This window comes from Anarrhichthys ocellatus, unplaced genomic scaffold (assembly GCF_004355925.1).
Source record: "Anarrhichthys ocellatus isolate YVR2014 unplaced genomic scaffold, GSC_Weel_1.0 scaffold71, whole genome shotgun sequence".
In the NCBI taxonomy this organism is placed as follows: Eukaryota; Metazoa; Chordata; class Actinopteri; order Perciformes; family Anarhichadidae; genus Anarrhichthys; species Anarrhichthys ocellatus.
The window spans coordinates 143185-170544 of NW_022280101.1; the positions used below are offsets into that span (position 1 = coordinate 143185).

Here is a 27360-nt window from a genome sequence, read left to right on the forward strand (position 1 = left end):
TCAACAGCTGTAGTTCAAACCACCACCTCACTACGAGCACAGCAGCAGGATTCAAACGCACAACTCAGGACAACTGGGCTTCAGTGGAAATGCAGACAAAGGTTCCGATACCAGTTCTTCTCTTTACAGATTCACACACTTGTGAATTCACACATTTCTGATGCTGGTATCAGAGCACCTCTAGTGATACTCCTACCTGAGCAGAGGATGCCTTTGTGCCGGGCGCAGGAGAAGTCGTCACACTCGCAGTAGCTGCCGTAAATCTTGCCGAACTCCGACTCGTAGCACAGACACTGGTTGCAGCTGCACTCTCCTCGCCCGCTGCAGATCTGCTTCCCCTCGGCTTCCCGGCAGGCGCTGAGGTACATGCTGCTGGCCTCGCCCTCCTGGCACTCACAGCGGGCCCCCAAGTAGCCCGGCTCACAGTGACAAATCCCGCAGTTATAAGTACCTGCAAGGGGCGAGAGTTACTTCATTCTACTGTTTACGGGTTTAGATGCATTCATTTCACCTCTTTATTCTGCAGGACTATTCAGCTACACCAATCTACGTGACTTTATAGCTGTTGTGAGAGCAGTAGTTCCTAAATCTGAGATGTGTCCAGTTGGATTATAGTGTTTTAAACTTGACCATTTACAGTTGTTTTGACTTTCCCAGTTAGTGATTTAAACCACTCACGACATCTTAAATGTGCACAAGATAATTGAATGTGTTGATGATAACTGATACCCATCTGTGTTTCAAATATCTCAACATAAAGCCCAAGTTTAACATTACGGTTAGAGTATAATTTTGGCTTTTATGGACATCATTATCTCAACAACAATAACCACAAGGGAGACAGCCTCTCCATAATCACGCCAAAGAAAGTAGATAATTTATGGGGTAAAAGTAGGAGTTTTCGCAGTTGCTGAAGTCAAAATACCAGGTCTGACATCGCTGATTGAGGTGTTCAACCTACAGGAAGCTGAACAGAAGCAGTTCTCTGTCCCGTGTGATTAACAACGCTCATGTGTCTTGTTAGAGTATTTTTTTTTTAACAGAAGCATATTTCCACGTGGATCTTTATGTCCCCTTGCTTTAAAAATTGTTGCGTTTCCTGCTGCAAGAAGACGTTGACCTCCGCAGTTTACAACGGCCACGAGAAACGAGAGAGAGGATGAAGTGAAAAAACGAATCAGCTTCTAATTATATACCCGAGGGTTTAAGTTTGTAAAAAAAAAAAAAATGAAAAAAGAAATGACCACCTCCCAGATGTACATCTCTGCCAACCAGTCATGTTGATGTTTATATCCATGACTGCCAAAAAATGTCACCACTTCATCATTTTATCTTATTGGAATCAGCATATGAATTCTTGAGTCATAGCCAAGAATGTGTTTTGTGACTTTCCACCACCAAATTCTACTCCGTCCTTCCTTGAGTCCAAGTGGACATTTGTGCCAAATTTGAAGACATTCCTTCAAGGCGTGACCGAGATATCGCATATTCAAAATCGACAGATGGCATTCTTATTTTTGTCTTATTATGCGTCTCCCAGTAAAACCAGTAGTGTAGATGAACTACCTATGGAGCTGCAGATGCTGCTGTTGGTTTGCGCTGTCCGGCTGCAGCCGCAGTCACACTGATAATCCACAGAAACCTCCAGACGGTCTTTGAACCCCACCGGCTTGATGGTGAAGCTCTGGTTGGCGCCGCGGGGAGGGCAGCTCCTCGCCTCCACGCTCACGTTGAACGACACCTACAAAAGATGGTGCAATTAGAAAATAGAATAAATACCGACACGCTGATGGAGAAAAGATAGAGACTTCCTGTTTGTGGAATGAGAGGAGGGTGCACGTCAAGTTCAGAGGATTTGAGGGATAAAAGTTTCAAATGTCTTTTCATGCGAGCAAACAGCCAACATACACATTTCTTGGCAGCTGCCAGCTAGCCTGTGGACGTGAACTACACGTGACCCTGTGTTGTCATGTTTACACCAGAGAGTTTACAGCGTGCAGCTGATGTGGCTTCACATGTGCAGAGAAGTGGGACATGACACAAGACCTACACCCATTTGATTGCTCTGAGGAAGGAAGTCTTAACAAGAAGAGAAACCCAACCCCGGCTGGGTTTTTTTTTTACTGTTCCAAAATGAGCACATTGGTCTGGTATTTACCTTCGGATTCCACCCGAGCAGCACCTGCTGTTTTTGGCCGGAGCAGGTAAGTGCTCTCCTGAATAAAGGGCACTATGAGACCAAATATGTCACAACCCGTGCAAGGCCTCTCCCGTTCTGAATGCGTTGGATAAATACAGCTTCCGCCGATTAGTTTTCGGGGGAGACTTTTATTCCCCGACTTATTGATTCAGGAAATATCACACGGGAAATGCATCACTGGAACTGGACCAATGAAAAGTCAAAAGGTGTAAATAATGGAAGCCAGGAATAATCTCCATTGTTACAGGTTGTTTAAAGTGACAGTAACAGACAATTTACACAGATTATCACAGAGAAACAGAAGTTAAAAAAGACTAAACACAACTCATATTGTAAACTCTGGTTTCATGAACCTCGTTTGATTTCATCGCTGGTCTCTTACTCACTTTGATGAATCTTTAATTTTAAGACTGAACACGTTGAATGCACCGATAGTTTGTCAACACAAGAACCATCACCAACATCCCCAACTTCGAACCTCAATGGCTATTATTGTCTTCTTAAAACCGGCACACATTTCTGATTATGTTAATTGGATATTTTATCAGGCAAGAATGCTCACCAGTACAAATGAGCAGTTCAGGCATCAGCATTTGTCTTATACTTCAGTCCAGAACACAACATAAGCCGATTCAGGATACAGGAAGAGCCTACGTCACATGTTCCCTGGATTCCCCCTCCACTTCAGGGCGGGAAGCTTAATGAGTTAACGAAGGACGCAATTAGATTTACTGTAAATGGGAGTCGCGAGGAGCCCAGTTCACCCAATCATGTGGCCGGTGAGGACAAGTATGAGGCTGTGGAGGAGCACAGGGGGGGCGAACACTTGGGAGGAAGTAGTAGTAGTGAGGAGTTGATACATTGAGACTGAACTCATTGAGAAAAGGCCTCGACACGCAGTTGGGCGAGTAATGTAATTGAAGGAGAGATGTATAGGGAATCAGATCAGAGACGGATAAGAGACCGCGTGTTAGGTTGTACTACAGCAAGAGGTAGACGGGACAGAAACATGGTTAACTCCAAGAGAAACATTGAACATTTAATCTCAAAAAGATGGTAAAAAAAAAAAAATTAACTGGGAGAAAACCCATAAAGAAGATCAAACAAAACACATTTTATTTGGACTAAAAACTTTTTTTTCTTTCTCAAAAAGGACCTGTGGTACATTAGCACAGACTTGCTCTCATTCATATGCATGAGGCCTATTCAGTGGTCATACATTCCTGCAGCGGATGCCGGCTTAACTACGTACACTCCAGCTAGCATTTCTCCTCCTGCCAGTTCCCTCCTTTCATGGCGTGCAGTTTCACAGGCCTCCTCCTGCCCACGTTTTGTTTGGAGGCCATTGAGATGCAGCATCAGGCTCTCACACAGTGACTGACACCTGGGAAGTTTGGCAGCCGGCGCACTGAGCCGCTACCCTCCATCCCTCCTTTCACTGCCGAGGATAAAAGACATGAGCAAGGCCCATCACCCGAGAGCCCCCCCGCCCAACCCCCTCTCCCATTCACTGCTGCCTCGATCCCCCTCAGCACCCCCGCCACCCGTTCCCATCACGAAACCGTCCCAGGGAAATAAAGTAGCCGGAGAGAAGAGCACGGGGGGGTTTCCACCACACTGAAGCTCGCTGTGTGACAGCATGTATGAAGCTGCCCCTCGCTAGCATTTTCAATAGATCCAGGACTCAATACAGATCTTAACTGAGGCCCGTGTAGAATATAAAGTGACCACCGGAGAGAGGCCTGTGCAAAATGCAAAGCAATTAAGATGTACCATCATCCCGGGTCACCTGACCTCTGCTTTTGTTCAGAGCGTCAGCAACGGAGAAAGCATCCTGGCTCACAGCCGTGGAAAACACAGCAGTCTTCAACCATTCAATGTATTATTCCCGTGTAGAAGACTCTCACTGCTGCTGCTGCTGCTGTCTCATCCATCAGACTACGAGCGCAATCACATAAAAGAACCAATTAAAAGCCAATTACATGCAACATCAAGAGGTTCAAGAGTGGAGTATTTGTTGCGAGGTCCGAGGAAATGGTCGATATCTGTGATATCAGGTTATTGTGGTGGCAGAAAATAATATTCCTCGAGTCGGAAAACAGGCAGCAAACTGTTCAAAACTGTGATTGTGCTAAAGTCCTTTAGGAGAAAATAATCTGTAAAGGAATTGTATTTTGAGACATGGATTGGTCGGTAGAGAGGCTGCTTACATGTTGTGGTCAAATCCTCTGAGCTGGCGTGCAGCATAGGTCAGTGTGCTACAAGCTCTGGTCTTTAATTTAGATTCTCGCCAGCTCTCTATGGCTTTGACCTCGCTTCCCTTATTGGCCAGCATCTCAACAACAACACAAGCACAAGAGAGATTGAATCTGTGCTAATGCAGGCAAGTTGCTACAGGTGTCAGCGAGCAGATCCGGAAAGTCCAGTTTGAGTAAAAGATCCGAGAGCTTGAAGGTCTTTCAGACACCACAACACCGCACAGCTGTTTATCATAACATGAGACGATCACAGGAGTAATCGACTTAATCTACGGTCTTGATGGTTTTGAGGCAAAAGGTCGGCCAGGGTTGGTCTGAACACAGCCGAAGGACATTGAGAGCTAAAGCGTTTCCCACTGTTGATTGAATCCAGCTGAGAAGGCAAAAGATCAAATATTCTTTAAGGAATGAACCGTTTCTGCCAAAAGTTTCTTTCCTTTTCTTTCCTTTGTTTAGATATAGTAGATAAGCCTCATCAAGCAGTTAAAATACAATTAGTTAATGATTAAGACGTAGAGAGCCACACCTACAGGGAAACAGGAACATTGGTTCAGACGGTTATAAAACGTGTGTCTCAGAAACTCAGTCAGTCAACGTGACTTTCATTACTGTGGCTACTTTTCCTCACTGGTGCCAACAAAGTCTATTTAGTTACAGTACGGGGGAATACAAGCCCCCTCCACCTCCATCTTTATCTCCATCTCAGTTTGATTTGGTCAGACAGGAAGTCCCCTTTAAGAGGATTCAAAAGGTCACACAGTGTTTGCCCAAGACTGCCAAGTCACAACCTGCTCTCTTTAGTCATAGACTGAGATTATTAATAGCACTTTGAGCAGCGCAGAAAGATTAGGGCCGGACAACATTGTATAATATATATGTCACATTGTAACATTGATTGTTTTTAAATGCATCAGTGGAAAAAGAAATCGCGTGTTGTTGAATTCTGGACTGGACATCAGACTAAACGGTAACAGTTGTTGTAGCTATTCTCAATTTAAAAAAGGAGCTAGATTTGTAATTCAGGGCATGATTATTCCCTCCACGAGGCTCTGAACAGGAAGACGGCTGAGCCGGCAGCTTGCAGCTAACAGTGCAAACAACTGCAGCAGTGCTGACAGAACCAGAGAACCGACGGTCGATTCTTTTTAAAAATATGAAACTCTTAAATGTGGTCCGATAGGTTTGATGATTAATGTTGCGTGTTGTCCAGCCCTAGGAATAAGGATAGCTTTCCAAAGCACACATGAGATGTACCTCTCTATAAATAAAACACAGAGACCTTTGGCTGCATCTTTAGACCTTTAAGCCTTCACCGAGCAGAAGGATCCAGTGAAGCCTGGTAACAACCTCTCCAGCAATAACAGCTGGATCATTTAGAGCCCTGCCCTCTCATATGTACCGCCTTCACCCGCATAATGAAAGTCTTCTACTGAAACAAATGAAGGTGTTGGAGATCGTATCTACAGCGAAACATCTCAGCATGCATACTAAACATTAACATGACTCGGAAAATTGAAAGTCACAGAGAAAATAGTTTCCTCTCATTCAATTACAACTCAACAGTTACACTTCCCGGAGCCCATTAACCCAACCTCCCAGATCCTATAAAACATGCTGCAAGCTAGAAATCACTCTCTCTCTCTCTCACACACACACACACACACACACACTATGTATTTGTACGTGTTGATAATACTACAGACAAAGTTATGAACATACAGCAGCGTCATTATTCCCATTACAATAAAGAACAGAACTGTATATCTTTTCCAGGACTATGCTGTAGCCTGAACAGCCCACAGGTCAAAGTTATAAACGGAGTGCGTCTGACAGGCCACCGCTCTCAGAAGATCATTTAGTAAAATGACGTCATGGAAAATCTGATTCATTCAAAAACAGCAATCCTGAAGATGACAAACACAGTTAACCACCTCTTAAAGGGATAGTTCGGAAGTGCGGTTGTACGAGGTAGCAGCAGCAAAACATATTTAAGACACCTAAAAAAAAAAAATTGTATCAGTTTGTTTACGCTATATTTAGAATATATTCACAGCTTTACCGTGCCGTCAAATAGCCCTTTCACCTGAGAACTGAAGCCATTTTATCGATCGATGCTCTCTTCAAAGACACCAGACTCCATTGACAAAAACAGCAATTTTACCTCACAGAACACGGGAGTTACTGGTCTACCACTGCCTTCATGAATTAGTTTGTTTGTGTTATTGTGTGACTTTGGTGTTTTAAAAGAGTTAGTTTGACTCTCCAAAGTCGCACAATAACACAAACAAACTAACCGATCGAGGCGGCGTTAGACCAGCAACTCCTGTGTTCTGCGGGGTAAAGTGTGTGTTTTTCTCAAAAGGAGTCTCGTGGCTTTGAAAAGAGTGTAGATAACGTCTTCCGTTCCCTGTTGGAAAAGACTGCTTAAAGTGATATTGATTTTTATAGGTGTCTGAAATACGTTTTGCTGCAGCACCACTTTTTCCGAGGCTACAGGATGCATAACACTTGTATAATGTGGAGGTGAGTTGGAGAGGGGAGCGTGGACAGGGACTCACCGTGTCGCCAATCTTCAAGTCGGCGCACTTCCTGAGGCCCGGCAGCGGGTTTCCATCCTGGCAGGTGGCGGTGAAGGACAGGCTGATGTCCTCTGGGTGATCCCACACCGACAGCTCCACTTTAGAGCGGATGTTCTGAGGAGGACACACCCGGGAGCACACGGAGATTGTTGGTACAAGTTAGTGACTCAGGCTTTTTAAAAAAACAGATTACTTTTGTTGCATGGTAAAACAGGATTTCTAGCAGTTGCCATCACGCACATTAACATTTTCCAACTAGAGCCATAATATGAGGCCTTCCACGCAGACATTTATAATAAAACCACCTCAGTTTATCTTTTCAGGCCTGTAACTCTGGTTGCGTAACAGCGTGGAGAAGAGTGAAACATGGGGAATGTGTTGCCTCGGTTAGGCACATTTTTAGAGTTAGTCTTACTAAAACCACAAGCGCCGTGCAGGGAGGCAGGTTGTATGTGTGTGGATGTGAAACACTACGGATCTTTGCCATGCCAGCTGCATGTGGCTCTGCGCAACATGTGCAGACCCAATCTGGAGTCACTCGTGCGCATTTACTGCAACGTAACTGTGCCCAGGATAAATCAGGATCGTACTTGGTGCACATGGATAAGCACGCCCCTAATTGGCTCTGGCTCTCTTAACAATTACAATTGTTCTGACCCGTAACACAATCACAGCCAGGAGCAGCTTTGTGCCACACAGTCAAAACCTGGAGGAGAAATGAGGTGGCTGCACAATGTTGACATCGCAGTGTTTGGCAAAGCCTATCTAGCTAACAACAGCAGAGTGGTGGATATAATGTGGCAGCTGGAATGTTAATAAGGCCGTGAGTCAAAGCGCTCGATTCAAAGCTCACTCCCACGTGCTGAGAGTGTCAAGTCTGCGTCTTTACACAAGTTTCTGTCACGGAGAATACATCGCTGCGGGTCAAAACAAGACGCAGCTCCTCTTGACTGAGGCAAGAAAACAATCTGTACACCCACACAGGAAAGCATTTAGGGAAAGGTTGACTCCATGCAGTTCAGTTCAAGTTTCAAAGAACATGCAAAACCAAATGTTTATAAGGCGGACAACAGGGCTTCCCCCTCTAAGTGGATTAGTGGACGAATCAATTGTTTTGGTCTGAGTCGACTAAGATTTCTTAGGTCCATTAATCATCTTTTTAAAATGTTTTTTCATGCTGAATGACACTTGTGCAGACATCTCTGGTAAACACAAGATTTAAAACGGTGCTTTTGTGTTATTTGTGGAGAAACTCAGTTTTATAGATCCATCGATTAATCAATAAGTCGACAAAATCGTATGAGTGTTTGTCGACTAAGAATTTCTTTGGTGGAGGACAGCTGCCAGGCAATCAGATGGATACCAGGCTTCAGTTTAGGGGCCAGACAGAGAGAGGTAGTAAATAATAATATTTCTAAAACGCAGCAGTAGATTTCTTAACACAAGTCATATGAACAGCTGTTGCTGACACTAGTTTTCTCTGTTCATGACAGAACAGATTACTTTCTCTGTATCTTTCTTCTGTTCTAAAACAACACCTGATCATAAAATGCATCATTATTATTTACACTAGACTTTGCAAGAACGTATTTATTTGGTTCCTCTCATCAAGATTCAAATCAACTCGTATGATTGTTGCCTCAGCGGGGCTACATTCCACAGTTATTGGCCTTATTTACTCATTTGTCAATTAATCCAGTGCTTCACCACCTTTGTTTGGGTTGTGACCTGTTAAAGCGAAGCTATATCTACTTTCTCTCATCCCCTAATCTTTTTTCTTCATTTCATCTTGAGGGGCATGGGGAGGTAGAGTCACAGAAAAATGGAACTGAGGAAAGTCTGAGAAAGTAAACATAAGTTTGTGAAGCAGAAATATGTTTTTTCTGGCTCCTATCCTGTTAATCAGCCTCAGATTTATCCTGCGACCCATCGACAGGGCCACGAGCCCTACATTAAGGACCACTGGTATATTCTAAATATTAGTAATATTAGTGTGATTAAATATCACAATTTCTCAGAGCAGACGTCTTAAAAACTGCTTTGTGTTGTCTGACCAACAGCCCAAAACCCAAAGATGTTCAACGTCCAACGCATTTGAGAGGCAGATACAATAGTGCATGGCATTTATATTTGTTTAATGATTAATACATGTCGATTACTTTTCTGTAATCCACTAATAATGTCTATCCCTCTGCTACAAAGTCAACAGTTAAAGCACTTCAGCACCGCATCCTCTCCACAAAAATGACAAATCCAGCGTGTGTGCAACCACCCATGTTCCCACCAACAATGTCACAGTAGTGGGAAGACTTTTAAGAATGTCCGCCCCTTTTCCTCCCCCTCCTCTTATCTTTCTTCTGTGTCGTTACTTGACTCTCTCGACACACACAAACAGGAAACCAGACACACTTACAGCTTTTCTTTACTCACATTGTAAGCGGCGATGATCAGCTGAATTACATTCTTAGAGTCCTGGTCCAAGATTTCTACTGTCGTTCCCGGTATGAGTGCTGTGAAATTCTTTGTTAGGGAAGAAATAAAGAGACAACATTAGTTACCTAATTAGATGATTGATAGGAAAAGTATATATGTGTATCTGCCGGCAGGTTTGAAAGGCATGTTTTCTTTAAAAATTGCAAATATTTAATGGATTTTGAAATTTTCGACGGTCCTTGAAAGGTTCACGTGTGACGAACGTCACCAAATCAAAGAGTAAACTAGTGCTATTTCATTCATCTTCTCTCTCATTTACAATTCCGTTAACAATATCCCGTTGCACTAACCAGATACTGTAAAAAAGAATAAATTCTGCGATCCTCAGCGCAGCTCAGAAGCCATTATTGACAAAAGCTCAATAAAAGTTGGACTGAACTGCAGGCTGTTTACACAGAGCAGAGAACAGAGGTAGTAAGGAGAGGTTGTAAATGTAGTAGTTCATATAGAGCCTGCATTTTTCTTCAATATAGGCAGGCACTTGTTATATAGAATATATTATATATTTTTTTTATTATACAACAAAATTCAACTTGAGTTTATTTTTCCATGACATACGGAACAAAATACATTTTTGAGTTTTCTCTACTTTTAGCCGTGATGGTGCTGTTTCCATAGAGGTGTTGTTACATAATGCAGTGAAAAACGAGTGAGTAAAATGAAACACCGTGAAACCACCTGGGGTTCAGAGGGTTAACGATAAAACTGTAAAAACAAAGTACCTTGTAAATAACGTACAGCCGTTTTGTGACCGCGAAGATGAGGAAGATGTTATTTTCAGCCAGTTTCTCGCCCAGAAGAGCCAGAGAGGGATAGTCCTGTGAAAAGAGACAACAACATACAGTTGAGTTCCCGGTCAGCTGACGGATGTCGATGCTCTTTGACCCCAGAGTGGTGTTTACATTTCTCTGCTGGCCCTCTACCACCACAGTAAAGCTTGATGTGGACAAGAGCTCATCTGTATCATATTTCAGTCTGAGAGCATTCCAGATTAAACTATGAAATGTGGTTATTTTCATTGGAGGCTATTCAGTTCCTACTGACGTTTTTATTTCAGATTGATGGAAAAAAACTAAAACTCCCAGTGAATTGTATCAATTACCGATCCAACACTCCTACCCAAAAACAACAACGTGGAACACTGTGTCCCACGAAGTGAAAAAGAAATCATTGCAACTTATTTAAGGCCAAGTTGAATCCGGTAACTTCTGCTTTTAGTGGAAAATAAAGCAGAAAAACAACTAAAACGCCGCCCTCAGAAGTGTGCAGATCTCCGCCAGGTGTCTCTGCAACAAAGCATTGTGTGGGCCATAAAACGGTGTTTTGATAAAGAGGGAGTCATCACAACCACGAGAGGTCCTTGAGCATGCAGCCATGACTGGGCACCCAAAATATTTCAAAGTTTGCTGCGGCAGAATGTAAGATAAGCCGTGGACAGACACAGAGGTGCACCCTCACTCACTCACACACACACACGGACGCATGCAATGTCCGTTCACAGCTGGATTTTGTAGGAAAAAGTACCTGAGATTGAACAATGGGAACGTGTGTTACAGTAAAAGGACATTTCAAGCTGAAGCTGTAAGATATCTATATAAAATAATTCTACTGACGTTCAAAATGTAACAATAGTAGCGAGTACAAATCAACAACACTGCTCCTCTTTATTCTCTAAAGGCTACTGTAATGTTTTATTTCACAAGCCGATCTAATTTGTTAAAATGACAGTCTGATATACTTTGTTTGAGAGGCGAACAACAGAAATAGCAGCTCCTCTCACCATCTTCGTGGAAGCGCTGTACTCGTGCTTGTCATCGAGGTGACACTCTCCGTCGTGGGGCTGGACGAGGCCTCCCAGCCGGCCGTCCAGAGCCAGGTGAGGCACATCGTCTGTGGCGAACACCAGCAGGTGGTAGGCCTCTTTCCTCCAGCCTATCTCCTCCTGTTCACAGGGTACAACACAAGATGGTTTTTGTATCCTTGTTGTTTTATGCAGGAGGGGGTTGAATCTAATGTTGTAGCTATGATCTGGTAATTAGGATTACATCAGAGGATGATTTTGGTTAGTTATTAGAGCCAGTGTGTGTGGAGGCATTTCAATTACAGCTCACAATGGCTTTACAGTCTGGGTTCTACGGGCGTCATAATTTAACTAAAAGCTCATTATGACTTTCCACAAAGTTCAGAGCTGCTGATCCAAACACACACACACAACAGGGAGTGAGCTACAATAGCCAGAGTATTCTACCGCAGGCTATAATCAAAAGGAAGCAACAGGCAGAGGCAGAGTGAGCATTTGACAGACTGCTGACTAATGCGTGGCACAAAAGAAACGCAACATTTGAGCAGCTGCAGAGAGGGATTTCTGCTCATTATGCGGCTCGTACAGTACACAACAGAGCTGTGGGTGCCCCCTATCAAGAGGCCTCTCTGAAGAGAAAGTACGCAGGAAATAATGATGTGTGAGAATGAGCTTTGCACACAAACCGAAGAACCATTTCCTGTTGTTGAGCGAGGCAATTTATGTTGAAATAAACTGTGTCCAACTCATGCACAAAGCATGTGTATCAAAGAAGTGTTTCCCAAACTTTTCTACTTCTGGTCTTATCTATAAGTTGTGAGAAGAGCGAATTTGTGTGTAAATAAACGTTCCGGATCATTTTTACTGCCTTTTTCCGCATCACATTTTATTATCTTGAATCAGTAAACCAGCCATATCGACAATAAATATAAGTCACAACATTGTTCAGCAATGTAATTCAATTGATCTATATCATGTGGCAACCTTCCCATTAAAAAGCTGACCTGACTTGCCCTCTGTTTAGAAAACACTCGGATCAATCAGGCCTCCGGACGGACCCGGGCCGGCCTCGCTAACCAGCGAGTGTTTGGGACATTGCAGCACGAGTAAATTACAAGGCAGGAGCTACTCGGAGGGAGTCATTCTCTTCCTGTCGAAAACAATTAAGTTGGGAGGGGGAAAGCGGGGATACGACCGGGCCTGCGAGTGACTCGTCCTCGTGTTTAACCAGCTGCACCAGACTGTACTTCCTGTCTATCCCCCCTGGTGCTTTTAATTAACAAGCAAATAGGCCAGACGCTTGTCACGGGGGGCATCTCAGGAGTTTCCCCTTTCCATCTGACCCAAACGTGCACCGTCACTCAACGCAGCCAAGTCACGAGCCAAGTCCATAGATGAAATGAATGGAGACGCTGGTCACCTTACAAACAGCAGCCTGCAGGATGGCGTCGAATCCGCCCTCTGGCGCGTCCCGGTTGCGAGACACCATCTGCTTCTGCACCTCCTCGTTAAAGCGGTCCACTTTGTCCGTCAGCGAGAGGATGTGGCGGAAACCGAAGGTGGGGACACAGTTGGGGAACAGTTTGTATCTGTGCAGAGGGAGGGGGGGGGGAGATAGGAAGAGATCCAGATATTTACTCTGAAAGTCACATCAGGACAATATCAAGCGAAGCAGCAAAAAGGTTTGTTTCATCTGTATTTACTGTATCTATAGCATTTACTTCTAAAAACATGACATCATTCATGAAGCATTTGCATCAACCCTAGAGCATTATTTTAAACTGTTCATTTGGCTTTGATGAATGGCTTCAAACGTGAAATCAAACATTGTTCCGGTTGGTCTGAATGTAGGCCGTGCTCTTGTCAGGATGAGCAATGGTAGACGTAAGCTTAGGGGTCAAAAAGCTGTCATCTATCCCTTTAAACACACACACACACACACACACACACACACACACACACACCCTAGATGTGAAGCGATGCGCGATGGTGGGCTCTGAGTTAGTGCAGTGCAGTCTCACCTCCGGGGCAAACGTGGTGTGCCACAGCGTTCTAACCCTCTATCTGTTCTGCTCTCTACCAGCTTGCCCTCATCAACGGCCGGCAGGAGATATTACTCTTCTATTAGGTACTGCCGTTAGTAATACTTCTTGTACACGTTATATTGGTACTTTTGTTCTTTAATCTTCTGTTGTTGTGATTTACTTTTTCTATTTTAGCTGATTTTTATGTATTTATTATATTTACCTCACTCTTATTGCTCTTCTATTTTGCACTGGTCTCAGTATTACGTCCTATAAACTTAATAGTTATTACTCTATTGTCACTTGACCATGCTTTAGAGCCGGCTGTCACCACCCACCCATTGCATGGATTCTCCTGGTACTTGGGCGCTGTGTAGGAGAAGGGGGACATGTTTTTGTCCACAAAGGAGCCGAAGCCCAGCCTGAAGTTGCTGGTGAGCTTGCCCATCTCCAGGGCCAGCTTGGTGCCCAAGTTGCGGATGGTGTCCAGGTCGTCTTTCATGGAAAGAGAGAGGTCCATCAGGTAGTAGAGATCCACTGGGTAGTCCTCCACCTGCCGCACCTGCAGCCCAAACCACGTCTGGTCTCCTGGATGGACGGGTGGAAAGAATCCGTTAGCTGGTTTACTCACAAAAACATTTGGAAGGAAGCTATGTATTATTTATCAGAATATTTGTCTTTCTCATACACGTGCATGCTTATCTGACGGTGTATATTTACCCGGCCGCAGGCTGACGGAGATCTTCTGAGGCATGATCTGGACGACGTCGTACTGGGTCGACCCGGACCCTTTAGAGCTCAGGGGCATGTTCTGCAGGACCGAGACGCTGCTGGTGGGGTACTCGATGAGCCGCACGTCGCAGCCTCTCCTCTGCAGGTTTTGTCTGAAGTCGCACCGTAACGTCAGAGACCGCCCCTTCCCAAACTCCTGTTCAAAACGTTTGAGTTGTGGACAAAACCAGACATTTGAGGATGTCTTCTTGGGCTTTGAGAGACACTGATTGACAAATTCTTCACCACGTTCTAACATGCAATCAACAGATTCATCAACATTAAAAAGAATCTCTGGCTGCAGCCCGTGTTGAAATATAATGACATTACGTCCCCTCTGTGTAAACTGTGCTCTGTACCTGCACAGTGTATAAACCCTGACAGTACAGCAGCAGGTGAGATGTACCTCTTGTGCGCACCAGGCGCAACTGGGATGAATCAGGAGGCATTCTTCACAGGACGTAGCGCTGCCACTCATACACATGTTAAGACCTGAGAAGGGACGGGAGCAGATCAGAGACAGGGTGGGACGGTCCCAGTGCTGAGACTGGGGAAACACGGTCACTAATGTGTCTCTATATGGAAAAAAACAGCAATGCAATAACAAGTCTGTGTTTGTGGTATATTTTAAAGTCTGTCTCATTGTATTTGTTTTAAAGGAGGGTGTTATGATTGAAATATATCCTTTCCTCTCAGAGCCACCTCTCTACTGTAGAACTGCCTGTAAACAAAACAACCAAATGTGGATTCTCTCGCCTCCATGTGGCTCCAGTTTACAGTAGCTCTACACTCCTCGTGTGTGTGTGTGTGTGCGCGCGCGTGTGTATTTATGTATCAAGCACTGAGCCGCTGTGTGATGCTGCTGTTGCAAAAAATAATAATAAACAGTCTGATAGCAGAAAACAAAGATAATTCATTGCATATCACACAAGCCTGCTTCCTCGTACCTCTCGCAGTGTGCAGGAGCACGCAGCACAGAGCCGCGCGCCACATCAGCGTCCCGGGGCTCCACATGGTGCCACTCGGCGTGTTTTCACCGACGCTTTGAGAAATCCCAGATTTGTATCTGTAATCGCAGTTGACACCGGGTTTACTGCTTCACCGACCAGACCTCTCATTGGATTTAGTCCCGCTGACTCGGATCCCCTCTCGGCTCCAACAGGAACAGCGCTTCTTGTCGGCTTACGATCCGCGTGAAGGCATATTGGTGTTTTTTTTTAAAGTATGCAGAAGGCTGCGCGCGGTGCCGTGGATCCGCTCCTTGAGTTCCTCTGCTCGGACGCCTCTACAGACTTCCACGTCCTGACTACTTCACCCATAGCTGACACCAACTCCAAAACTTCTCCATCGGTTTCATGGCACCTCTCGGTGCCGATGCGCATACAAAACCAAATCTATGCCGGGGCAAAGCAGGAGAGGAATCACACACAGATATATAGAATAACAGATTAGTGAGTGACTTCAGCAGCGATTTTCTTTTTCCAGATTTGAGTGTTGCCTGTCCGGTTTGCGTCCCAGCTGGAATCTCCGCCCATTCCCAACTAGGGATTACGTTTAACCCTTTCGCTGCTCGGTTGAACGCTTGACGCCCGCGCAGCGCTGCGTGGCCTGCGGACACCTAGTGGAGGCTCCCAGGGGCTGGTCCAGGATCTGGTCCAGGATCTGGCAGGGGACACGGATTTGTTTGCTGGGGGTCGACGGCAACATGACTGGCAGTTTAATTCCCTATTTGGTTAACTGGCTGGAAATAAATAAATCTAAATCAATAAAGGCGTTACAAAGCAGCAGAGCTGAATGGTGATGTGGGGCTGGAACAGAAGGCCCCACCATTTTAGAGGACCTTACACTCTTTGGGTTTCTTTTGCGTCTCCTGGTTTTGTCTCTTTGTAGCTCTTTTGTCTCTTTGTAGGTTTTGGCTGAAGTCACACTGTGACGTCAGAGTCCAGCCCTTCCCAAAATTCCTGAAGGAGGGAAAGCAACACACCGTGCAGTACTGAAATATGAGGGGTTGAAATTAGAGCTGCAACGATTAATCAATAAATTGTCAATTTCTGATTAACAGATTAATCGGTTTAAATCTAAGAAATAAGTCAAAAATAATCTGATTCCAGCTTTCTTTCCTCCTACTCTGTGAAAGCACATTAGAGTGCACTGCATTATATGAAGCTCTTTGTAGATGATTTGTGACTTTTATCATTATTTTAGTCTTTGTATAGGCTAGTTATTCTTCGTCCGTGGCAGTTTTGACCCCTTTTTGTAGTGATTTTGCGTCTATGTGATTGTTGTGTCTGTTGGTAGTCGTGAGTCTGTTTCTTTGTAGCCGTTTTGCATCTCTTGTGCCGGGAGGCCCCCTCTTGGAAGCTGGCTTGTCTTCTTCTTTGATGGTTTTAAAAAGCAGTTTGCATCCAAAAAGTTGCATTACCACCTTCTACTGCATCGAAATAAAACCTAATTCTCCCTATCCAACTAAATTTAAGAAAAAAAAAATACTTCTATAAAAGTCATAATAAATACATTTTCCATCTCTCGTCCCATTCTCTAATAAAACTCAACAGCTCCTGCACTTCCTCTCAGTAAGATATCCAGAAACCTTCCAGCAGCATCAGCAGGTAATGCTGCCGCGTCTTCAGACACAAAAACAATTTGTGTCAAGCAAAGCCACCGAACCACATCGAGCACAACAAAGCTGAGGGGAAAAGATTTTGATTTTGAGTCTCCAGTTTATTGACTGAGGACATCAAATAAAACAAAGCTGCTGCATATACAACTGTATGCAACCATTTAGAAGTCTTCATCAAGGATTTTCTTTAGAAAAATAATTAAACTGCCGAATAACTGGCAGAGGAGGCACTCAAACTATAATATACAAACAAAATATAATAATCAAAAACAATCCAAGCTAGCTGGAAAGAACACAGTACAGTAGAGTGTAAGGTAATCTAATTATAGATTATTTTGCTTCCCCTTCTTTGGAATATCAGAGTTGTGACTTCAAACCAATAACATGCAACAACAAAAAGACTGGCAGCACTGAACAAAGCTTCCTTTATAACGTCGTGTCTCTCGCGGCGGGCCGGGTCAGAAGCTCGGACGTCATCTCCCTGATGGTCCTGAGCGGCAGCCCGCTGAGGACGCCCCGGTGCTTCGCCTTCAGCTCCATCAGAGCGTCCACGATCCTCTGCCTGCCCACGTCCGGGTGGCGCTGGCTCAGCTCGGCCATCAGGGTGTCGAAGCTGCCCATGGTGCCGTAGTGCTGGGGCACGCAGGTTCCCTGTGCTGTGGGGGAGATGCAGACCACCTTCCTGTTCTTCATGCTGGAGCTGAGCAGTGGCTGACTTATCAGCTACACAGAGGACAGAGCAATGAATCAATCCCAAAACATCCACAGTAGTTTTTAGGTTCTCTATGTGATATCCGGAGCATCAATATAGCAGGTTCTCACCTTTCGTTCAGTCTTGGAGCTTTGTGGTCCGGTGGAATCCCCTGAAGACTCCAGCCCCCTGATGGAGGCTGAGGCCGGTCTCTGGCTCCCACCACTGGCTCTGTTGATGTGCTCCACATGTAAAGCGTGACCTTGCATGCAGCAGCCACGCAGCTCTCTGACTGCAGCCTCGGCAGATTGGGGTCCGCTCACCATCACGATGGCAACTCTGGAAACGGCAGTCAGCAAGAGAGGCGTTTGTTTCACTGACTGTGTTGATTTGGGGAGCAAATGGCTGTTCTGACATCACAACTTGCAGCACGAAGAGTTCGACTATGTTGAATAAGGACTTAAGCGTACACCAGTTTGATGTTATGCAAACCGGCTGAATCGGCATTTGCCATTATGATGCGTTCTGTCAAATTAGAAAGTAAACCTGTGCCGACCGTGTCACGGCACTAAAGGCAACTTATCAGTCATAAGAGATATGACAACGTGATTAACGTTGTTCCACAGGCTGTGTGAATCTTACTGAGGCCGGCAATAAATCTACTTTGAGTCGAGGTGGGAGGGGCATGATGCACATGCCACATGTTTGTTTACTAGAATGGTTTTTGGGGTGACGAGATGGGACAGGTCAGAGATAGTCTCACAGAAAACTAAAAGTGTGCCAATATGGCAGCATAGGAAAGGAGTGAAAACTCACTCTCTGCTTCTTCTTCTTCTTTAGTGTTTAATGGCGAACAAGCTCAGGGGTGAATTGGCACATTAACAACAAGTGGACTGGAATCGCTACGCTCCAATTCATCAGCAGTCTCATTATGTTCCTGTCCGGATCAGCTGCTCAGTCAAGTGAAACAGCGAGTGGTGAAACCAGTCCGATCCGGTTTTTGTATTAATAGCAAACCAGCGTGACTCCGTTTACAGCGGCCCAGCCCTCAGAATGTCACCAGTGATGCGTGTTGTGATAGATGTTCTCAGAGCAGCTCACCTCACATCATTCTTTAACGCAGAGATGCTGACTTCAGAGGCGTGGTACTTCTCAAAGCACAGCATCACATCACTCTGGAAAAGACAACCGTTAGAGCTGAAGTCTGCACTGCCCTCTGCTGGAGATAATGGTGTCATACAATGCACTCACATTACACAATGTGAAGCATTAAAATGTCCAACATATACCAATATTGTATTACATTTGATAACTGGGACAGCGCTCATTCTCATGAGCACAACTTTAATACGGTATTGTTTGAGCAGCAGAAACTCACCTCGGTCACGTTACCGGGCAGATTAGAAACACAGAGCACTGAGCTCTTCACCTCCTCGCTGGCTGATTCTGTGGTGAAAACAAATTACACACGAAGGAATTGTACATGTACTACATGTAGAGCTGTAGAGCTGCAGCTTCGTTCAATGACCACTGACCATTAGTCTCATCTTTCACGGTGGGCTCCTGGCCCGTCTTGGCTGCTGCTGCCGGTCCTGCATGCTGCAGGTTTTCCTCAGCGTCGTACCACGCCTCACACGTGTTGAGCTCTTGGCGTTCCTCTGCTGTCCACAAAGGATGGCACAGCTTTGATTTAATCAACTACTTCCCTGGTAATTGTTTAAAAATGTGAGAGTGATGCTTGTGCTTACTCGTCTTCTTTTCTTCTGGCTTGTGAGCGTTATGGGTAGCATCTCCATCTTGGGGAACAACAGCGACGGCTCTTCTTGCTTTGCTGTTCTCCATCTTTCTCTGACTGAGCTGTGAAAGAAATGAGCCCAACACCAAAGCTGTTCAAACTTATGAGGAACAAAAGGCCACATTGGGTTCAATTAGCGGCAATAAAAGCAACACAGCTGCTCAAAAGGTTTTTCTTTGCCGTCTCAGTGTGTAAGCATACCTGGGAGCCATTTGTGCTTTGATCAGCAGGACATCCATTTTCTTCTCCCGATGTTTTATGTTTCTGGGGCTCCTGGGAGCTCCTTGGGATCAGAAAAGACAACATTACAGCATCTGGAGAGTCTCCGCTGCTAAACCGGTGAAATTGAATCACTGCACGTCTGTGCTAACATACCGAGATGGAACATTTCCCAGCACCTCACTTATGGTCTAAACAGGGAACAAGGAGAAATTAGACCATTGGTATTACAGCTCTGGTGGAAATACAAGAGAACAATGCAGAGTTTTTCCTTATTGGAGTAGGAGGCCGAGTCTTACCTTTGCAGGGATGAAAGTTGCATGTGTGGTGACCTTCTCAGAATCAACAGACAGAGGCCGAAGCTGCTCCAGAGGAACTCCTGCCAGGATCTCATCCCTCATCAGATTATACTCAGATTCCAGTTGTTGCAGAACACTTGCAATGTTTGCAGAAGGGTTCTTTGGCCTACAGAGAGAGGCAAATACTAGTTGACCTAAATCCATCTGGATGAACACAAAACTAGAGTTTACACCCATTAACACAGTAGACAGGTGAAGTGTCCTTACGTTACTCCCTCAGAAGAAGTGTAGTAGAGTCTCCAGCAGTACTGTCTGCACATGCTGTGCTGCAGGGCCAGGAGCCTCAGCTCTGCTCGCTGAGCACGCTGGACACAGTCACAGTCCTTTCTCAACTTACCACCGCAACTGGAACACATATAAATAAATATATTAGTCCTACTGTCGGAGAACTTTGGAGCCAAGTAGCACGGTGGGATTAGAAGTCTGTCATTAAAGCAGACGTTTTCTTAGACGGTTAAGTCGCCAAATAAAGAAGCATTTTTAGTTTTGACCGAAAAATCTGCTATTTTATTTTGAGATTATATTCTCAACATTCAAGTTTATAAAATGAGTGTTTTGGCTCGCCTGGTGGTTTAGTACTGTAGTAGTACATCTGCAAAGAAAGCCTTCACTGTCTATACAGGTCAACTAGTAGATTGGGATTTATTTTCATGAATAAAAAGTTTAAAAACATCCTCCTGACTATTTCTGTGTGCATCTGATACACATTACCTTTTCATTTCCTCTTTCTGCCCTCGTAGTTTCTCTCGAACCTTCTTCAGTTTGATAAATTCCTGAAATATTAAAGAGAGATTGTGTTATGTTCTGCGGGAGCCGTTCTAAAGACTGCTCTTTGGATTCAGCCTTACCTCAGCGAGATAGTCTAGATCCACCATGTGGACTTCAGTGATCACGTGCTTGTCAGCCGTTTCCGGACGCTCAGTTTGGGTGACGGCTGACGTGCACGGCGGCAGCTCGGTGCCAACTGTAATGTCACGGGTAGCAACTCTGGGCATAAGGGAGCAGCAGTGTTCTGCAGCGACAGACTGATCAGACTTCGAGGTCTCACTGTTGGCTGCACCATCAGTGTGGACCGGACCTGAGTGAACCCCACTGTTTTGTGCTTTGATGTCATCGCTGATCAGGCAGGCCAGTATGCTCTTATCGCTCTCCATGATGCTGTGGAAGTTGTCACTCTGATCTCCAAAGCTCAAGCTCGCTTCATCCTCACCTTCAGTGTACTCGTTACCACAGGCCATGTGATCGTGAAGCCCCTCCTCTGGGCTGTTCTCCTCCACCGGGTCCAGAGGTGAGCCGGTCGCTTCGAGCTTCACTGGCTGGAGAACGCTCCTGTCGCTGTACTCTGTACCGTCCATTTGAACACTGTCAAAGCTGTAGTACTCCGGAGACAAGCCTTTTTCAATTGTTGGCCATTCTGACCTGTAACATGAAACAATGTGGCTTATATCCAGAACAATTCATATTGCACTCTGGACGGTTCTACTCGGTATCGGTAATTGCGTTATTGCCACAGGAGCAGAGAAAACAATACCTTCACCGGGATCTTAGACAAGTTCTCAAACTGATGAATTCCAATCTTTAACTTCCAGATATGTTTCAGAAACGAGCAAACTACCTACTGTGTGAGCCATAAGATGCAATACTCACTGTAATAGACTGACTTCAGCATATGTGGAGATGGGACTCTGGCCTTGGCTCCTGAGCTCAGGCTGCCCCCCCTGTCGGTGCCGTTCTAGATCCACGTCCAGAGAGAAGCTCGTCAGAGCTGCCGAATCCTTGCTGGACGTCTGCCACGATGGCCTTTGTTCGTTCAGATGCGATGAAGCCTTCAGAAAAATGCCAAAAAAAAGGTAACTTAACTTAGAGACAGTTAAAGACTACACCAGCGGTATAACCATTTCATATAACAGAACACTGTTTATACCCCCATTGAGCAGACGTTCTGCTGGTGTGGTTCCAGCGTGGGGAAGCTGTTGAAGGCTGCCGGATGTTTCTGGGATACATCCCCGCTGTTGCTGCAGCCGAGCAGGTTTAAAGTCTCCCTCACAGTATTGGGAAGTCTCTCCAAGTCTAGACGAGGACCAGAGGCGCAAACAAACAGACATGCAAGTTAAAGCTTTTTCTAGTACGAGAGTTGGGTTTTGTTGTTCAATGTAATAATTCTAGTAAATCTCATGATATCAGGCTCAATCACAGCTATTATTCTAATGTGTTCAACATGTTACAGTACAACTGTGCCCTGCAATAGTGTGGCCATCTGTCCAGGGTGGACAATGTCAGCTGGGATCGGCTCCAGCCCCAAAAATTAAGTTCATCACTAGCCGTGTATGAGATTTGCAAATTACCAGAACCGCACTTGGTTGCTCCGGACAATGTAGATCTGAGAATAAAACAGGTTTCAACAATAAAATCACTGTAAAATGACAAAGAATCATTTGATGTAATGCGTTATAAATTTACTGTGAGACATGCGTCGGCCTGTTGGACATCACGGCTGGCTGGGCGGGTCTGACACTTGAAACGTGACCTGCATTATGAATAAGAAACTGTCATAATTTAATCTGTGCTGCTATAACACGAGAATATCATCATCTTAACAGACTTACACTTCACATAAACATGATGCCGAGTCAGCTCTAGGGCGGGATGTCTTAGCAGGAACTGCTGAAACCCTCCTTCATCTAGGAGAAAAGAAAACAAGAGACATTTTGACCGATATTAATCTCCCAAAATGTCCTTTTGTCCTACTTTTTACTAGCATGCATGTCGAATTAAGTGACCTCCTCAAAAGGTCTTGTTTAGTCCGATCAAACGGTCCAGATCCCAAACACATTTGTTTTTTAGTTATATAATCATACCTTGTATGATCGTTCTGTCCTCTGCAGACAAACAGAGGTACCAACCCAGCAGCTTTGGATCAGTCAAGGAGAGGAATTTGTGATAATCCACCAAATCAAATACAGACCTGGAGAGAAGAACAACACAGCTCCTGGTTATAAGTGTGTAATATATATATATATATATATATATATACATATATACATACATACATACATATATACACACACACACACACACACACACACACACATATAAAAGAAAGACAGACAGACAGACAGAGAGAAAGAGAGAGAAAGACAGAGAAACAGATAGAAAGAGAGACAGACAGAGAGAAAGAGAGAGAAAGACAGAGAAACAGATAGAAAGAGAGACAGACAGGATATAGCTAGATACCTCTCCAGCAAGAAACTCCTGATTGCTTCTGTTGATGAAGAAACCACATTTAGATTAATTCTTTGAAAACGTGTCATTGACAGCGAGACATGTATTTCTAAGATTGTTATATAACGTTAACTTATATATAAATATACAGCCCACACAGAAACAGTATTTTACATTTAAAGTTGATATGCATTTACTTTACCACAGACATCTTCTTCTTAACAACAGTATAACTTACTTGGACCTGGCTTTTCAACCACCATATTGTAAAAACAGGGCATCAGGTGATGCAACGGCACCCCCACGTTCGCATACTCACTAGCCACGTAACTGTATGGTGGCCACGCGGACTGAAACACAGCCATGGGTTCAGTGTCCGACACAACGTCCAAAAAACGAGTCGAATAACCGGTCGTTTGGGTCGACAAAGTGTTAGTGTGACTCTGTCACGAGTGGGGGGGGGAAATTAACGAAAACGGCTAATGTTAGCTAGCTAGCTAAGACTAACTGACACAAATATCAAAGCGCAAAATGATACTGAAAATAACTCTTTTAACCTTAAACGTCAAACTACTTCCTGTCTTGCCACTTTCACCGGCTTTGCAAGCATGAATAATAAGCAATGAACGGGTTTCAGTTGCAATAGGAGTTGCCTGTTTTGGAGGTGGTGGCAATTGCTTCAGGTTTGCAAGGCTAGGTTAGCCAATTAAGCTAATTGGTAACTGCGGTGTGATGCGGCGTTTAAAGGGTCAGTCCGCCCATGAGTCAAGTCATGAAGGCCAAGATTGTGGACAGGTAACGTTAAACGAAGGATCCCTTATACAAAGGACTAGTATATGTAGAATTAACTCACAAAAATATAAAATGACATTTGAAAAACCAACTCTTTTAAGAAACAGTGGCTTGTTGTTCATAGGGACTATTTCTTCAGTGAAATTAGTTCCAACATTATTCTGTATTCACTTTAATATATATTTGTTCAGTTCCAGGAGAGAAATGTATAACTATCTTCATGATTAGCTGTTAGATACACAAGAAGTAATTTGGGTGGAAATACCTTTTAAGAGTAACCTACGTCATTTCCTGCCAGGCGGTGGCGCTACAAGGAGCAGTTAGCAGTGGAGCTCTTGTCCTTCTGCTTTTTAATGGCGGTTGGAAACGAGACTGCTCACTTCCCTCGTTTTCATTTTCATCTCTTCATCACATCTTATCAGCTAAACTTAAATAAATATGCACAAATTCACCTCAGTACTCTTTTTTTTTTTGATAGCTTACTGGCCGAAATGTAGGCACAGCAATCAAAATCTAATGTTGTCAAGTATACTACTGATTAAAACACTTCAAATTTAAATATAACATTTAACATGATATTTGGTAAAGGGCTTTTAGAAAAACATGTTTATATTTACCAAAGTAGTCGTTGTTTTGGTGTCATACTGAAACTCGGGTTCTATATTGAATCTATAAACCATGCAACTATAAACACACATTTTATATTATTTTAGTAGGCTACAATATTACTGTAACCTCCACTGTTATATATATAATAAGCATTTGAACTTAATGCTCTAAAATGAGCTTTATTCTGAGACTGAACATGTGGTTTTGCTGAATGTAAGCACGCCATGTCTAAAAGAAAGAAGTAAAGCTGTTTTGACTCTTTGAATTAAGCATTTTGCACATGAAAAGCAAAAGCCCAATGGTATAATATTCGGTGTATATCTACCTTTGATAAACACCCTGCTGAATTAATATCAGACGTGGTGCTGCAGAGCAGTTGTCACACAAACACACCTGTTGCTATTCAGTGGAGAATGCACAACATATCAAAAGCAGAATAACTAGTTTGACTTAAACTCCTTGTGCTGCATATTTCCATCCTCTCTTCTGTTGTTTACTCTGGCTCACACAGAGAAGAACGGTGTACTGAAGAGGAAATTCACCAAATAGAGAATTTTTCAATATTTTAATCTCTCTCTCTTTACAGGAATGCACAGGCCTACTGTTTTTGTTTACTCTTGTGTAACATAAAGGGAAATGCAATGGCAATAAACGTCAAGAAAGTGATTTTTGAATGAACAGTTTGAGTCTGCATTCGCTGATTGTTAGTGGTCATCACCCCGGCGCTCCATTCAATCATGCTGCTGTTGAGGTTCTCTCCAAACAGCCACAAGGAAGACAATTATATAAGTTTGGCGTCAGCATGTTTAAAATCCAGAGGATTAAATGTAGCGACTGTGTTGTTGCGCCTCCAGGACATACTCATGTCCCAATCTGATAAGTGCTACATTTCGGTTCAGCACCTTTATTGTCAACGGTGGAGCTGAGAGTGAAAAAAACACAGATTACAAAAGCTTCAAATCTCAACTCCCACACTACACCCACGAGTTACAGGGAATAAAACAAATAAAAGGCAGAAAGCTGCAGCCTGTGAAGAGTTTGGCTGCAGTAGGGAACCGTTTGTCCTTCTATTGCGATGTGTCATTTCAAATTGTGAAAGTCTTACAGGGCAGATGTAGTGGTGTCGCTATAGTCGGATTGGTTAGTTTCTGGTGCCTGTCACAAAGTCCAAAATATGTCCCTCAAATATTTTGTCTGGATTGTGTATCATAAATATCATCAGTACGGAGAAGTTAAAGTGTTGTTTTCTATGCAGCAGCCATCACAACACATGCTGCGTTGCTGCAAAGTTGAATTAAGTGTCAGAACTCTTAAGTCCATTTTAAGTTGTGACAACGAACTTTGACAATGATGCACTCATGAAATGATTCAGCATTTATAGACCGGTGCAGTATGTCCACTCATGCACAAATGACATTTCGCGGGAAATAATCTATTTCATGATATACATCCAATCCCAAAAACCCAGACGCTGGTCGCCTCTTAAAGTTATACCATGCAGTAAACAGTGTATAGACTCATGTAAAAGTAATTCCTCTCAATCATCACATATGTCCCAATAGAAGTGTGTGGTGGGGTTTGTATCTGCAGAGAACCTGCCCTCTGTCCTTTTTTCAAAAAATGATGTTTGAACTTCTACAATTCCATGATAGCTGGGCAAACTGGGATTGTGGATGATCGAAAGCTCCAAATCTTCTACCAAATGGACTTTGTGGTGAGATTGTTTCGTCAATACTGTCTCCAACTTTAGTTCTCAACATTAGCATCTCTGTTACAATGCCCCTTGCTTCCATATCTCAGCCTTTAACAAGCTGTTCTTCTAGCCCTGCTGCTTCATCAGCATGTTAAACAGCAAACACCTCCCTGGCACTGTTACCACCGCTCACTGAAAAGCAGATACGTAATGCTTAACAGCAGACCGGCTCAGTAACAAACTGTTTACATGAGTAACGCTCAGCAGTGCTCATGAAACATTTCGGCATAGCTGTCACCTCAGATGTAAATGAGCTAAAAAAAAAAGAGAAGAAGAGAGCTGAGCTCAGTATAAGATAGTTATGCTGACAATGCAGTGTTTGTGTCCTACTCATGACAATTCAACAGGAGGACACGAAGAGCCGGGGATTGAACAGCCAATAAGATGAATGGCCCATCCATTCATCATATACAAACAATAGTCGAATGTATACTTAATACTAATGCTGCACCTGCATTGTTCATTAAGATATTGTTTCCTGACATCTGACAAGAACACGATATACAGTACAGTCTTCTACAAAGGATTCACTGTTGATATGTGAATGTGTGAATGCAGCTCTGGTGTCAGGTAGGATTAATGCAGGAAATCATCAAGTACATTTTTACTTGCCCCTCTATACCAATTGTTTTATTTATTAGCGGTTATTAAATAACAACAAAGACCATAGTTAATTGTCATGTCTTGTTCAGTAAAGCTTAATCTGGAGTTTCGCCCACTTTCTCTCATGCCATCTGACAGCAAAGACAAAGGCACGACAAAGAACAGGTGTAAATATTCAGATTATCACAGAGTTCTGCTGCAGCGCACGACATCCTGACGGGAAGGTTAACCACCTGGTACGGTAACACCTTCTCTCTGGAAAGCATGGCCCCGTAGAAGGAGATTTCACACTTCACCTCACGGTCTCAGGCTTCTTAAAATACACGTCTTAGTGGATACAAATACTTTTTGGACTGGATTTTCTCATTGGACCACCCAGAACACGTTCTTCCTGTCAATGTGTTCTCTCATGTTGTAGGCTCAATTGTGCTGTGTAAGTCAATTTACATGTTTCTTTGAAGTTGCTTTGTGTCTCTTTATAATCTCTTTGCAGCTGTTTTGTGTCTCTTTGTAGTTGTTTTGCGTCTCTTTGTAGTCATTTTATGTTTCTTTGTGGTCATTTTATGTTTCT

At 43.8% G+C, this 27360-nt stretch overlaps 2 protein-coding genes across 2 annotated transcripts in view; both read right to left on the bottom strand.

Annotated features, from left to right (window-relative positions):
• itgb5 (integrin, beta 5) overlaps positions 1 to 15974 on the bottom strand; it is a 36064-nt gene extending 20090 nt beyond the window's left edge. Inside the window, exons 1-11 of the mRNA XM_031873294.1 lie at positions 15074 to 15974; positions 14533 to 14618; positions 14076 to 14283; positions 13694 to 13943; positions 12752 to 12920; positions 11311 to 11472; positions 10253 to 10348; positions 9468 to 9557; positions 7017 to 7151; positions 1567 to 1741; positions 197 to 451 (exon numbers count right to left, since the gene is read on the bottom strand). Coding sequence (XP_031729154.1) covers positions 197 to 451; positions 1567 to 1741; positions 7017 to 7151; positions 9468 to 9557; positions 10253 to 10348; positions 11311 to 11472; positions 12752 to 12920; positions 13694 to 13943; positions 14076 to 14283; positions 14533 to 14618; positions 15074 to 15140 — 1693 coding nt within the window. The 5' untranslated portion in view covers positions 15141 to 15974. The remainder of the gene's footprint in view (positions 1 to 196; positions 452 to 1566; positions 1742 to 7016; positions 7152 to 9467; positions 9558 to 10252; positions 10349 to 11310; positions 11473 to 12751; positions 12921 to 13693; positions 13944 to 14075; positions 14284 to 14532; positions 14619 to 15073) is intronic.
• Positions 15975 to 16884: 910 nt separating this feature from the next.
• Positions 16885 to 23724, bottom strand: rbm44 (RNA binding motif protein 44). Its single transcript, XM_031873405.1, has 20 exons — positions 23271 to 23724; positions 23045 to 23072; positions 22669 to 22775; positions 22417 to 22491; positions 22271 to 22337; positions 22156 to 22190; positions 21735 to 21880; positions 21458 to 21636; positions 20659 to 21229; positions 20522 to 20583; positions 20018 to 20155; positions 19751 to 19916; positions 19608 to 19642; positions 19434 to 19515; positions 19186 to 19294; positions 18973 to 19098; positions 18816 to 18883; positions 18539 to 18612; positions 17569 to 17776; positions 16885 to 17469 (listed from the first exon to the last, which is right to left on the bottom strand). Exons 1-20 carry the CDS (start codon positions 23395 to 23397, stop codon positions 17173 to 17175), a joined length of 2700 nt encoding a protein of 899 aa, XP_031729265.1. The 5' UTR covers positions 23398 to 23724; the 3' UTR covers positions 16885 to 17172.
• Positions 23725 to 27360: the final 3636 nt, after the last annotated feature.